Source organism: Ailuropoda melanoleuca, chromosome 12 (assembly GCF_002007445.2).
Source record: "Ailuropoda melanoleuca isolate Jingjing chromosome 12, ASM200744v2, whole genome shotgun sequence".
In the NCBI taxonomy this organism is placed as follows: domain Eukaryota; kingdom Metazoa; phylum Chordata; class Mammalia; order Carnivora; family Ursidae; genus Ailuropoda; species Ailuropoda melanoleuca.
This window is the reverse complement of record NC_048229.1, coordinates 9,334,659-9,349,048: the sequence shown is the minus strand read 5'-3', so window position 1 is coordinate 9,349,048 and position 14,390 is coordinate 9,334,659. Positions and strand designations below refer to the sequence as shown.

Here is a 14,390-nt window from a genome sequence, read left to right as displayed (position 1 = left end):
CCCTGAGCTGAAGGCAGACGCCCAACGACTGCGCCACCCAGGCGCCCTTTTTTTTTTTTTAAATAAAGATTTTATTTATTTATTTGACAGAGAGCCAGCGAGAGAGGGAACACAAGCAGGGGGAGTGGGAGAGAAAGAAGCAGGCTCCCAGCAGAGTAGGGAGCCCGATGCGGGGCTCGATCCCAGGACCCTGGGATCACGCCCTGAGCCAAAGGCAGATGCTTAACAACTGAGCCACCCAGGTGCCCCTGTTCTGGAAGTTCTTGTTGTTTTATTGGGCTAACAGTTTTTTTTTTTTTTTTTTAAAGATTTTATTTATTTATTTGACAGAGATAGAGATAGCCAGCGAGAGAGGGAACACAAGCAGGGGGAGTGGGAGAGGAAGAAGCAGGCTCACAGCAGAGGAGCCTGACGTGGGGCTCGATCCCATAACGCCGGGATCACGCCCTGAGCCGAAGGCAGACGCTTAACCGCTGTGCCACCCAGGCGCCCCTGGGCTAACAGTTTTTAAGGGCAAAATTTCAGGTAGTGAAAGTATTTTGCAGTTTTCTGAGAGAAAGTGATCCATAACCTTTTAAAGTGTCAGTGCCAATGACGCGTCTTTGCTTTTATTTCAAACCTCTTCTCACCCTGACTTTCTGGTCTACTGAGAACCAGATACCCTGGCGCCTGCTAGTCTGTTTTAACGTGCTTGCCCCTAGAGTGCCCTCCTTTGTTGCTTACAGTAGTCTGTTCATTTTAACCTAGTTGAAGTTCTATGCATAAACTTTTTGCATCATAAAGTTAGCTTAATTCTTTATCTTGATAGCTGGTTCCTTTCTTAGGATTAAGGGTTTAATGGTTTTATTCCCCTACCTGCTGAAAGTCTAGAGGCCTCCTGGTAATTGTATGTTTTGGCAAGAAAATAGTAGTGATCCCTCTATCAGTATGAACTGAATAAATCTAATCCATGTCACCAATTGAAATAACGGTTAACAGTAGTAAGAATGGAGCGTTCTTCAGAATCAAAGAACAATACAATATCAATCATTTATGAGTAGGTACGTTCGATTCTGAAGATAAAATTTTGTGCTTTTCACTTACAGTCCACCTGGTAATGGGAGTTAGAGACTTACTGTGTAACTCAAAAGCATTTAATAAGGACCTACACCTCAATTTTCTTTTTTTTTTTTTTTTTAAGATTTTATTTATTTATTTGACAGAGATAGAGACAGCCAGCAAGAGAGGGAACACAAGCAGGGGGAGTGGGAGAGGAAGAAGCAGGCTCACAGTGGAGGAGCCCGATGTGGGGCTCGATCCCACAACGCCGGGATCACGCCCTGAGCCGAAGGCAGACGCTTAACCGCTCTGCCACCCAGGCGCCCCTACACCTCAATTTTCTAAAATAAATTACTTGAATTAATTTCTGACTTCCACACTTAACTGTTTTCATGATTTGGGTTCTTTGACTTGGGTCTGATATTACTTTTTAATTGGAGCACTAGCAGAAACGCCATGAAAAAAAAAATCTCCAGCAAACACCTGGCTTTGCAGCACATATTTTCATATTTGGTCCCAATTAAGATGATTTATGTGGGCTCTTTTCAGATACTATTGGATATATTTGCTTCCATAGATGAAAGCCATGGTGAAAAGAGTACATACCAACTTCTTTATTGTTTCTTCCCTTAGATTTTAACATTTGAGACCAAGAACCCGACGGAATTAGCCGAACGTTTGCGCTCTGTTTGTGGGAACCAGAGCAATGCCTATGCCCGCCTGCTGGAATACCGCCTGAATGCCTTGCGAGGACTGTGGAATGCCCAGCGCCAGCTGGCCTTGGAAGAACAGCATGAAAGAGAAAGTTCGGGTGATGAAGAAACGTTGGCTCTGCTCAAACGCCAGGGCTTGTTGCAGCAACCCGAGCAAGCTCCCTTCACATCTCGGATGGGGCTCCTGCTGGTCTTCCCCCTCATTCAGTCCCAGAGCAGAACGGACCCCTCTCTCTGTAACATAACTGCTGAGGTGCTATTGAACTGCCTTCGAGACTGCCAGCCTTTGAGCCTGACCAAGGAGCCTGCTGACTGTCTCAATGGAATTGAAACTTTGCTGTGCTCTTGGCTAGAGGACACTTCTGACACAGGCCGACACATCCCACATAAGCAAAAAGAAAATGCTGCTGCTGCTCTGGTGGCTTTGGCATGTGCCAGGTAAGGACCAACTTATGTACGACTTGGTGGCCCTGTGACGGCTGCTGCTGGGGGGCGGGGGTGGATGAGTGAGAGGCAAGCGTATGTGATGGAAGTCTTAACAACCAGTAGTCCTTCGTTGGCAGTACTGAATTTCACAGCCTTGACAGTGCATAAGATGCTTTTCACCAAAACTTGGCACTAGGACCCTGAGCTGGAGCCTAAGTTCAAGTGTGTGCTGTCTGCCATCCTGTGATAAAGCTGAAACGCTTAAAAGGGAGAGCCAACCCTTGCCGTTATCTGCTCACCCCCTACATGATTAGTGCTTTAGGTCCGGCAGTTAGCGGAGGATGGTATATCTATATTTCTCCTGGAAGGACAGTCAGAAAATTGGTAGAGCTTTTAATATTTTTTTGTGGGTGTCTATAAGGAGTGTATCAGTAAGTGAGTGGGTTATTACCTCAGTCACGCAGACTTGGTCACAAATTATATTTCTGGACCACGATGCTTGCCTCCATTAGTTTAACTGAAAGATCTCTCTGTATATGTCCAGATTTAATAGTGTGCCATCCTTTGTGTGTAAGCAGTTGTTATTGAGCTAATATCAATAGGAAATGTTGAAGTTACTTTTCCAGGAGAGGGTCTCTACATTCTCCTGCCCAGTAACCTGTATGATCATTGGCACATTTTTGTGAGAAAATGGTTCACTGCCCTTGCTTTCCTCTAAGCTAGTTGTCTAGAGACCAATTAGGACTGTGGCCTGACAGATTAGTATCACTAATTAATGTCACTAATCTGTCTTCCCTTTAGAGTTCTTCTTCTTCTTTATGTATTTTTTTTTAAGCAAAGCATATGTAGGAAAATTCTTCTTGGAAGATTATGAAGTTCTTGGTTATAAGACTTCTTCCCTATTTTTATGGTTTCAGAGTCCACCTTCAGACGGTTGGATCTCAAGCTATGGCAGAATGGCACCAATATTTGTCATTTTCTTCACCCTGAGCAAACTGTCATAGCCGAATTTTAGATCCCTGAAGACTGTGGTTGATTGCGGAAATCTTGACATGAGCTTAATTCTGGAGATGTTACTGGGTAGCACGGAAATAAGTTTTCCTGGAAAGGCTTTATATTAGATTGATAGTTTGCATTTGTAGAACACCATTTCAAGCCCTAAATAGACTTGTTATTAATACAAAAATCCCTTTTTGGGGGGCACCTGGGTGGCTCAGTCAGTTGGGCATCCGACTCTTGATTTTTGGCTCAGATCATGGTCTCAGGGTTGTGAGATTGAGCCTCATGTCAGGCTCATTGGGGAGTCTGCTTAAGATTCTCTCTCTCTCCCTCTCTCTCTGCTCCTCCCTCCCCTCCTCTCCCCCATGCATGTGTGCGCATTTTTGCTCTCAAATAGGTAATCTTTTTGATTTTTATTTTTAAAGAGATTTTATTTATTTGACAGAGCATGAGAGAACACAAGCAGGGGCAGCAGCAGAGGGAAAGGAAGAAGCAGGCTCCCCACTAAGCAGGGAGCCCGATATGAGGCTTGATCCCAGGACTCCGGGATCATGACCCGAGCGAAAGCAGACATTTAACTGAGCCACCCGGGTGCCCCTAAATCTTTTTTTAAAATCCCATTTTGAGAAAATTTACTTTAGAAAAAAAAATTTTTTAAAGTATTTAGAGAGCAAGACCATGAGCAGAGGGAAGGACAGAGGGAGAGGGAAATTCTCAAGCAGACTCCTTGCTGAGTGCAGAGCCCAATATGGGGCTCAATCCCACGACCCTGATATCACGACCTGGGCCAAAATCGAGAATCAGACCCTTAACCAACTGCGCCACCCAGGCACACCGAAAATTTTCTTTTAGGTAGGATTATCTTTAGACAGATTTGGAATGTTAGGAATAATCAACTTAGTTTTAAACATATTTATTTATTTATTTATTTATTTTTTTAAAGATTTTATTTATTTATTCGACAGAGATAGAGACAGCCAGCAAGAGAGGAACACAAGCAGGGGGAGTGGGAGAGGAAGAAGCAGGCTCACAGCGGAGGAGCCCGATGTGGGGCTCGATCCCATAACGCCGGGATCACGCCCTGAGCCGAAGGCAGACGCCCAACCGCTGTGCCACCCAGGCGCCCCTAAACATATTTATTTATTGAACATGGAATCAAAAAACTTTATTGTGCCCATATTCAATCTGATAAGTTACTGAAATTGTTTCATGTGCTTGAGATTCCAAATTCCACTCAGAAATGTTGAAATGAATGTTTTTATTTTCTTCTTGGTGTTTTTTGTTTTGTGTTTAAAGATGGTTCCTACGTCGTATTGCTAATATTGTCACCTCATTCTGGACTTTCTTTACTTCAGAAGTCCTAAGCTTTTCAGTTGGGTCATCTACTTTAATGAAATTATTAGGGACATATTGAGCTTTTGAGATTGATGCTTTCAAAGACAAAACATTTTCAAAGAGTTATTTTGAATATGTTTATTTGCTCAACCAGTTTATTAAGTATCTTTTCCAGGAACCTTGCTGGTTCTTCAGAATATAGTGATTTGTAGTTTCAAACCTTGCAGTTGACTGGACTCAGGGTGATTGACTTTGTAATTAATTATTGCTCACTTACTGTGTGCAAGGTACTCTTTAATTTTATTTATTTATTTAAAAAAGATTTTTATTTATTTATTTGACAGCAAGAGAGGTAACATAGGCAGGGGGAGTGGGAAAGGAAGAAGCAGGCTCCCAGCGGAGGAGCCTGATGTGGGGCTTGATCCCAGGACTCTGGGATCATGCCCTGAGTCGAAGGCAGACACTTAACGACCGAGCCACCCAGGCGCCCCTAAGGTACTCTTTTAGACAGTGGGGATACAACAGTGAGCAAGGTGGTTGGTCCCTCGAATTCCAAAGTTGACCTGAATAAGATAATTTCAGAGGGATATTCACTTAAAAGAAGACCTACCAGGATATTCTGATAGAGAATGACAAAGTGGAGGGTGGGACAACATTAGCTGGATATACCAGGGAAGGCCTTACTGAAGAGGTGACCACTGAGCAGAGGCCAGGATAAGGAGAAAGAGCCAGCCAGATGTAAAAAAGCCAGTGATGGTGTGTTCAGGTCCAGAAGAGCAGCAAGTGGCACAACTCCGATGCTCTTTCAGTGCTTGGGGTAGCTGAGGGGGATGGCATGGTAAGCCCCAAGCTTACCCCATGCAGTGGTAGAGAAAAGGGGCAGGAGAGGAGCTTGGCAGGGCTCAGGTCATGTAAGGGCTCCGGAGCCATGGAAGGAGTTTAAATTTTATTCTCAAAGTTTGATTCAGTCTGGCAGGTTATAATACCTTATAGTTGGTTTAATGGTCTTAAATGTTCCAGTGTGCTTTTGTCCTTTTATTTTAACCTCACTGCATGCCGGGGAGATAGCCCTGTTGGACAGATGGAAAAGGAAAAATCCATAGGAATTAAGTGACAGGGTTGAGATGGTGCAGCTGGTGAGTGGCCTGACTCCCAACTTGAGCTTTCAGACCCTATCTGCTGCCTTCCCGCTTCGTATTGTTCTTTGGTTTTGATTCTTTGAAACCAGAAGTAGTGAAAGGGGGAATTAAGAGGACTTCAAGCCTACTCAGTCCAGTGTCAGGTATTCCATTTCTTTTGGGGTTGAGGCATATGATACCTAGCAGTTAAAGCCTTGGCTAAGAGAATAAGGTAGCGATCCAAAGTCAGCCTATCTAACACAGGGGATCATTTCGTTCAGGAAATGTTCTGCGGTGATTTATACTTGGGGTCTGGCCAGGTAAGTCCTGTGCTTCTTAAAAGCACCTTCTTTTAGATCCTGTTGACCATATTCTAGATCTCCCAGAATCTTGAGCCTTGGGAACCAAAAGAAAATTGGGTAGTGGTGAGCTCCGCAAGCATTACTGTCCCGTGCTTCACAGCAAGGGAAGCAGAAGAAACACCTCTAAGCACAAGATACTCATCTGAGCGGTGCCTGGCTGGTTCAGTCGATCTAGTATGTGACTCTTAATCGCAGGCTTGGGAGTTTGAGCCCCACATTGAGGGTAGTCTTAGTTTAAAAAAAAAAAAATATATATATATATATATATATACACACACACACACATATATACACACACGTACACATACACACATACATATATATAATGTGTAGATATATATATATATGTATGTATATGTACATAATATATAAATTGTGTTCCTTTGCAGTCATGTTTAATGTGATGGCGTTTGGGGAGATGTTATGTGGAATGGATGAACTTAGGGGTGCCTGGGTGGCTCAGTTGGTTAGGTGTCTGCCTTCAGCTCGGGTCATGATCTCTGGATCCTGGAATCGGGCCCCACATTGGGCTTCCCACTCAGTAGGGCGTTTGCTTTTCTCTCTCCCCACCCCTGCTTCTGCCCATCCCCACTGCACATTCTCTTTATCTTTCTCTCTCTCTCTCTCTCGCAAATAAATCTTTAAAAAAAAGTGGGTGAACTTAAAGGTACTTAAAAATGAAGTCTGGAAACACTGTTAGATTTTAAGTATAACCCCTTCTGTAAAATCTCTCCTCTAGACTAGAGAAGGACTTCATGAAACGGTACTGAAGCATAATAGCCACGTTTTTTTGTGTTTTGAACCTTTTATTTTGGGAAAATTTTTATTTGGAGAGCAAGAGGGAGTGCACAAGCATGGAGAGCAGCAGGCAGAGGGAGAGGGAGAAGCAGACTCCCTGCTGAGCTGGGAGCCCGACTCGGGACTCAATCCCGGGACCCTGGGATCACAGCCTGCGCCAAAGGCAGATGCTTAACCAACTGAGCCACCCAGGTGCCCCTTGAACCTTTATTTTGGGAGAAAATTGTTTACCTTTACAAATGCAGGGAGAACATCCTAATTGGCATAATTGGTGCCACTCACATAGTAACTTTTTGTATGAACCAGTGGTCATCTGTAAGCATCCAGTATATTTGGTACAACGGGTCTTCTGAGCTGTGGAAGCAGATAGACCCCTTTTGGAACCGTCTCATGTGGTTAATAAAATTAACCTTGTTGTTTGGCTTTTCAATTTTGACGATTTTCTGTTCCCTCCTTTTATTTTTAGGGGATCTCTGAAAACTTTTGTCCATACGGTCCATCTGTTACAGAAACAGACTGATCTGGGGTCCTTGCCTGTAGCCGATGTACTATATAGGTAAGCTATCACTTCGGATCCTTAACCCCCCTCCACATAAGGGACATTTGTGCATAAAGCCTTTTAGTAAGTAGATTGTTGATAAACTCATTAATGAATGATTCATACTTTAAGTATATTCATCTTAAGAATTTTGTTTGTGTCCTCTTCCCTCTTTGGAAGTGTTCCTAGAGTATGCTAATTCTCATTTTTTATTTTGTGGGTTTTTAAAATAATGTAATAGCTTATAATGAATTCTTAGACTTTAAGAAATGTTGAGGCGTAAAGGAGAAACTGAAAATCATTCAAAATCTCATTATTCAAAGAGAACCACTTCTAATGTTTTGCTATATATGCCTAATTCATACCCTACCCCCCACCCCACGTATGTATAAAACCTATACATTTTACACACAGCTGTACTTTTATTATGACATTTCTGTAAGTACTGCTTTGTAATTAAATTGAAAAACACGAATACTTTTTCCAGATGTATATTTGTATAAACCTATTTTAGTTGTCTGCTCTGTGAGATGACTTTCATTTTCTTGCTGAAATGGATGGTCTCAGTGTCTTTATGATTCTTTCATCTCCCCATTTTTAGGCTGTTGCTTTTGGAAGGGGGGCCTGGATCCCCTTCCTGTTTGCTCGGTGGCAAACACATAGTATCCTGGGGCTATGAAGACATGTTGCCCGCACCAGATAGCAACACTGGCTCCAGTTCTGAAAATAAAGGTAAGTAGGGGTTTTTGTTCCTGTGATTGAAATGAAGATGTGGAAAGAGTGGTTTTAGATAATTGTGGCAGATGATTTAGGTAGAACTGTGTTCCTTTTAATTAGAAGTGCTAGGTTCCTATACAGTGTGTTCATTGTCTACTTTATCAGTAAAAGTGTAAAAGATGATACTCAGGTAAGAAAATGGATAGGTTTTGCTATTGCAAAGAAAAGGTATCATCCATATACTTTAGCCAAGGAGGCATGAATTACTTAAGTTGACTCCTACATATTTGTGTTTGAGCCTGGGAGCCTCAAGTTGAATTTTTGTATCTGTGAACAGAGTATCAGGTCTTGCTGCCTAAGCCGGATGATGAACCCTCCCCTCCTAAAAACCAAAAAAAAAAGAGGGGGGAGGCTGCGGGGAGAGAACGGGATTGTTCAAAGGAGCATGAATTAATATCTCCTTTAACAAAATGGTCTGGATTAAAATGTTTTTATACTTTCATGAATATTCTATATCCGTTTATTCTGATTTCTCTGAAAATGGCAGAAGCGCTCTTAATTGACCTTCACTTGCCTGACTTGTGGGATGAAGGAGGCCCCTCTGTTTTGCGTGGTAGATGTACTGAGTGGGGCCATGGCACGGCAGGCCAGCCGCTTCTAGGTGGTGTGCGCACTGCTGCTCGGCTTGCCAAGTCCACCCGGCTCTCAAACCTGTTTGCTGTTGTAACTGGTATTATGATTATATCATTAAATATTACATAACTGATGAAATAGGAATTTAAAACACCCCAGGAAATTGTTTCTAAAACATCCAGTTTTCTTATGGAAAGACTCAAAATGAATCTCTAAGAAATTGATGTTAATTAGGTATGGGATTCAGAGCCTACTCTGCCCACCCTTTCATTTAGAACCCTTGACGGGGGCAGACTTCTGGGGCAAACAGAAGGGCATGGGGTGCAGTCTAAGCAGCAGGCCACCTGTGCACCTTTCAGCCCAGGGCCTCTGTCTGTTCATGTCCACTGTTGTAGCAAATAGTCATGTGAGCTGGTAAGAGGAACAGGAAAGACTTTTGGATAGGACACAACTAGAGACCATGGGAGAAGCAAAAAGCCTGCAACACCCAAGAAGTTCTTAAACATCATAGGCTGAAATTGATATCTTCGAACAAAACCCAAACCCCTTTGTTTTCTCCCTTTTACTTCCTTTAATATCTCCCTTGGAGTAGTTTCTTACTGAGGTTGATGGTGTTAAGGTGATCTACTTGTTTTTCACTCTCTTGTACCTTTAGTTTTGCTTCCACCTAGAGAATCTTTTCCTTTTCTTTTTTCTTCCCCCCTTCTCTTCCCCCCTTCTCTTCTTTTCCCCTTTTTTTTTTTTTGAAGATTTTATTTATTTATTTGACAGAGATAGAGACAGGCAGCGAGAGAGGGAACACAAGCAGCGGGAGTGGGAGAGGAGGGCGGAGGGAGAAACAGGCTCCCCGCTGAGCAGGGTGCCTGATGCAGGGCTCGATCCTGGGACTGTAGGATCATGACCTGAGCCAAAGGCAGATGCTTAACTGACTGAGCCATCCAGCTGCCCTGAGAATATTTTTCTTTATAATTTAAAAAGTAATCTTATTTTTAATGTGGAAATCTTCCACATACGGAAGTTGAGAGAATGCCTTAGGTCACTCAGCTTCAACAAGTATCAACTCAGGGCCAATCTTGTTTAATCTATCCCTTTCGTTCCTACCCCTTGTCAGACTTCTCAGAAGGCCTTGAGCCTCAATCTAAAGAGGGGTGAATAAATGAATATTTATGTTTCAAGTTAACATATTTAAGGAGGGAGATAATATTTTAGAAATGATTACTCGCAGCTACTGATTCCTCAAACAGTTAAAGTTCCAGTTGTCTTGGATTAGTAGACTGAATTCTTAACAGCATATTCACTATTAGTACTGTGGTTTGGGTTTCCTTTAATATGACAAGTAGTAGACAAACATAGTGAAATGATCATGAAAATACCCAAAGTTTTATAAACTCTCTTTTTAAGACAGATTCTTTAGACGGGAAGTTAGTAAACCATTTCATGGTTCTGTAGAACGATATTGTTTAGCCGGCAGAAGATACAGCTAAGGGGAAACATAGTGGCTGGAGGGAAAGTCCACAGAAGCAGGTTTTAGTTCCATGTATTTCATTGGTATTTCCACATAACATCATTTGCCATTTATGGAGCAGTGGTTTTGTAGCAGAGAGCATATGGGTGTTTACTTGCGTTATCTCATTTAACCATCACGGTGACTCTTGAGGTACATATTATCCTCATCTTACGGACGAAGAGACTGAAGTACAAAGAGGCCCAAGGTCAGCTAATAAGTGCCTACAGCTCCTAACAGCTCACACCTTTTAAACTATAGAATCATTAGTGAAAGTACTGTGGTCATAGTCATTTCAGATGAGAATTAGGAACGCATAAATTTGACACTATTTTTGCTATTCAAAAAAGAAGAAAACTTTTGGCAGGCAGAGCCAAGTTCTCCTGCTCTCATTTACCTGACCTCTTTCTCTGATCTTGGTTCCTGATCCCACATTGCATTTTGGATGTTTGGTTTGGGGGTTGGAACCGTCTTTCCTGGAAGTCACACTGAAGCATTTATTTTAGAGGTGGGGGATTATCCCTCACCCCACCTCCTAATGGCTTTTTCATTAGAAAAAGCACATTTGTAATTTCACTAGAAAAGGCATGTATATAATTTACCTGTGAAAAAACGATTTCAGATGCTGACTTGGGGCGCTGTCTCACGGCAGATGGTCTTTACCTGTATACTACTAACTCAGTTGGAAGAGGAGTAAGCAAATTGGGGTCTGGATTACATGGTACTCTCAGGTCAGTTGCATGGAACTTGCTGAATGGTTTGGTTGGAACATTTCCTTCCTTATATAAATCTCTATGAAAAAGATACCTTGGAGGTATATCCACCCCCCAACCCCCTGCCAAGACTGACTAGTAACTAAATAAGTCTGAACAACTTCATGTAATTCAGGTTTTCTTGGATTAGTAGGCTCTTGTTCTGTTAATGCATTTCAGCTTTGTTTTGACTCGAAAGAGCTTGGTAGCCCTCAGGTCATTGTTTCTAGCCAGAAATTCCTCTATGATCAGAATTACTATAATATTAGTGACTTCTCCATGTTGATGAATGGCCATTTTTCTAGTTAAGTCTTTTTGTACTTGGATTTCACATTGGATTAGCAGTGCTTTGCAGTTGGGATACAAGATCTGTGACTTGCTGCCAAAAGAAACCACAGTTTGAGATTCTTACATATATTTAATTAGATCTTTTCCCTAACTTTGTCTCCTCTCTAATTTGTTGTGGAAAATTAATATTTGCTGTAGTTTGTCAGTCACAAAATGTTAATGTACTATATTTACTCTCCTTTAGATATTTTGCATACTTAGTCATTTTTAAAAATTAGGTGGAAAATGTTTGTGTAGTGCATTGCATGGTTTTGAACACTGCCTGGCTACTCAGCCTGTATACTTTTTTTTTTTTCCCCCCTCTGCAGAGGTTTCGTGTACTGCCGGAATGAGGAGCTGGAACCAGGATGGGTTGCTTTTGGCAGTGGCAGTCTTCTCCACCGGCCTGTATCTTTTGATAATAAACCTCACTCCCTTTTCCAGGTCATTGACCAGAATACCCTTCAGGTAAAAAAGAAAACCAAGACATTGTCTTTTATATTTTGGAGATAGTAAGGGAAGTTCCTGACCTCATCAGAAGGAGTAAGAACACCATTGATATAGTTTCCCACCATAGTGGCATCCTTTTAATTGTCACCATTTGGGCATTAGGTTTTTTTCTCTGATATCTAGAGTTTCCCCACATGATCTGCATGAATGTGCTCTTGAAGAGTTCCTAAGACCATCAACAAATGTTTATGATCAAAAAAAGAGAGCCAAAGATGGCATACATACTAGCTGTCTTTTTTTTTTTTTTTTCTTCTGCCAGATCTATTTTGGGAAGACATCATTTCCTTATTTGATTTACTCTAAACAGCCTTTCTGTGGTAATGGGAGCCTTGAAATGAGTTTGGATAAAATCATTATGTGTTAGGGATTCAGAGCTCATCTTCAGTGCGTCCAGACATAGCACTGTATCCCAGCACTTGCTGCATTATGCTGCAGTCACCTGCTCTTGTTTCTTCTCCACTACAGTGCATACCTTTAAGTCTGGACTCTGTCTTACCTATCTTTGTGTGCTTAGAGTGTAGCACGGTGCCTAGCATTTGATTGATGCTGATAATAGTAATTGCCCTGTGTCAGTGTCTCTGCACCAGGCCCTGGTCTAGGCAATTTACGTGCACTACGTGCACTACGTGAGGTAGAACGATGGCTATTTCATCTTACAGACAAGGCAGCTAAGGCTAGGCATATTGTAGGCACTCAGCAAGTGTTTATTGTTGAATGAAGGAATGTAGCTCTGACGTTAAAGGGCTTGCCCAAGGCCACACAATAATGTGGTCACACAAGCATAAGAACTTGAACCCATGGTTCTCAGCACTAGAGTTTGGATTTTTCACATTATATCTTTCTGCCTTTCAACCAAAGATGAACTTCATGGTTAGAGGTCCCATCTGTGGCATGACCGCCCTGGGAGTAGTCCCATGCAGGACACCAGTGGGATGCTGCATCTCCTTTTGTCGTCACTCACCTGTGCCTTTTCTGGTGAACAGGGACTGAGTCTTATTCACTGTTGTATCTTCAAAGCACACAGTAGCTGCTTCATAATTGTTAGATGAATAAAAAGAACAAATTGACAAATAGATGCTCGGTTGACTTCATTTTTTTTTTTTCCCCTAAAGATTTTATTTATTTATTTGACAGTGAGCACAAGCATGGGGAGCGAGAGGGGGAGGGAGAAGCAGGCTCTCTGCTGAGCGGGACCCTGGGATCATGACCTGAGCTGAAGTCAGATGCTTAACTGACTGAGCCACCCAGGCTGCCCTTGACTTCATTTTTTTTTTTTTTAAAGATTTTATTTATTTATTTGACAGAGAGAGAGAGAGACACAGCCAGCGAGAGAGGGAATACAGGCAGGGGGAGTGGGAGAGGAAGAAGCAGGCTCCCAGCGGAGGAGCCTGATGTGGGGCTTGATCCCAGGACTCCGGGATCACGCCCTGAGCCAAAGGCAGACTCTTAACGACTGAGTCACCCAGGCGCCCCTTGACTTCATTTTTTATTACAAATGCAGACAGATGAGAATATGTCCTATATTTATTTGAAGTAGAATTATAAGCCTGGGAATTAAACAGATCTTTAATCTTGGGACATGGTTTTTATTTGAGGTAATGTCCATTTCCTCTGTTTTGTTCCAAAAACTTCGATTTTTTTTTTCTTTTTTCCCAAGAAAACCGTATTTTCGCTAAGTAGGTGATGCGCACTGGACCAATTTGGGGCTAACTTAGGCCAATCAGTAGCTCTCAACTTTCTAGATTTCCTGGTACTACAAGTTCCAAAATGTGGTTACAGCAACTGCATTACTTTTTAACTTTTGAAACAGACAAAACAAATCTGGAAAAAAGTTCATATGAAATGAGTTCAAGGGTCAGAAGTAACCTTAGGAAAATGAGTGACTCAACCCGAGAGATGGAGTAACTGAAAGTGGTTCTCACTGTTCCCGAAGGCATCCGACCTTCTCGAATTATTTTTATTTTGGGATTTTCAGTTCTGCTCCTTCCCTCAGCATTTTTGAGAAACCTAGTCAGCAGTTTTTTGGGTCCCCATTTTCTCTTATTTGAAGGGATTTTCTCTTGCAGTAAAAATGAGTATGTAACTACACATTTAATGTGAAGTGTTGCAAAGCTCATTCGTTATACTGAAACTGAAGGATGGTTAGTACTGGAAACACATGCCTTCGTGTCTGATACAGAGAATTGGTGTTTGTCTTTTTCCTCCCAATGGACTTGGTGCCTCTCACTAAGCCTACATGTGCTGGGTTAGGGTCTTACATGTGCCTTTGTTTACTTTCTCTTTTCCCCTTCTCTCCCTTCTCCTCCCCCCCTCTTGTCTTCCTTCTGCCCTCTTTTTCACTTCCTTCCATATTTGTTGAATAACTTTGAGTTAGATTCTGAATTAGGTGCTGGGATATAAAAGTAAATAAGGTATAGTACCTATCCTTGGAAATATAATTAATCGTCTGAAATTCTTACTAAGGAATACTTAGGACATTTCAGCAAGTACTATTTCTCTAAAGCTTTGTTTTTAGTGTTTGATAAAACACACATGCTTAGCAGATCAGATACTTTGGCCGCTTATCTGTTGCATGGCCCATTGAATGAGTTTTTATATTGTTGTCATGTAAGTTTCATCT

At 42.0% G+C, this 14,390-nt stretch overlaps 1 protein-coding gene across 7 annotated transcripts in view; it reads left to right on the top strand.

Annotated features, from left to right (window-relative positions):
- HECTD4 (HECT domain E3 ubiquitin protein ligase 4) overlaps positions 1-14,390 on the top strand; it is a 187,781-nt gene that overhangs the window by 52,797 nt on the left and 120,594 nt on the right. For all 7 annotated transcript variants that reach the window (XM_034638583.1, XM_034638580.1, XM_034638584.1 and 4 more), the window contains exons 2-6: positions 1,672-2,189; positions 7,256-7,345; positions 7,929-8,059; positions 10,804-10,912; positions 11,590-11,728. In XM_034638583.1, the coding sequence (XP_034494474.1) occupies positions 1,672-2,189; positions 7,256-7,345; positions 7,929-8,059; positions 10,804-10,912; positions 11,590-11,728 (987 nt within the window). The remainder of the gene's footprint in view (positions 1-1,671; positions 2,190-7,255; positions 7,346-7,928; positions 8,060-10,803; positions 10,913-11,589; positions 11,729-14,390) is intronic.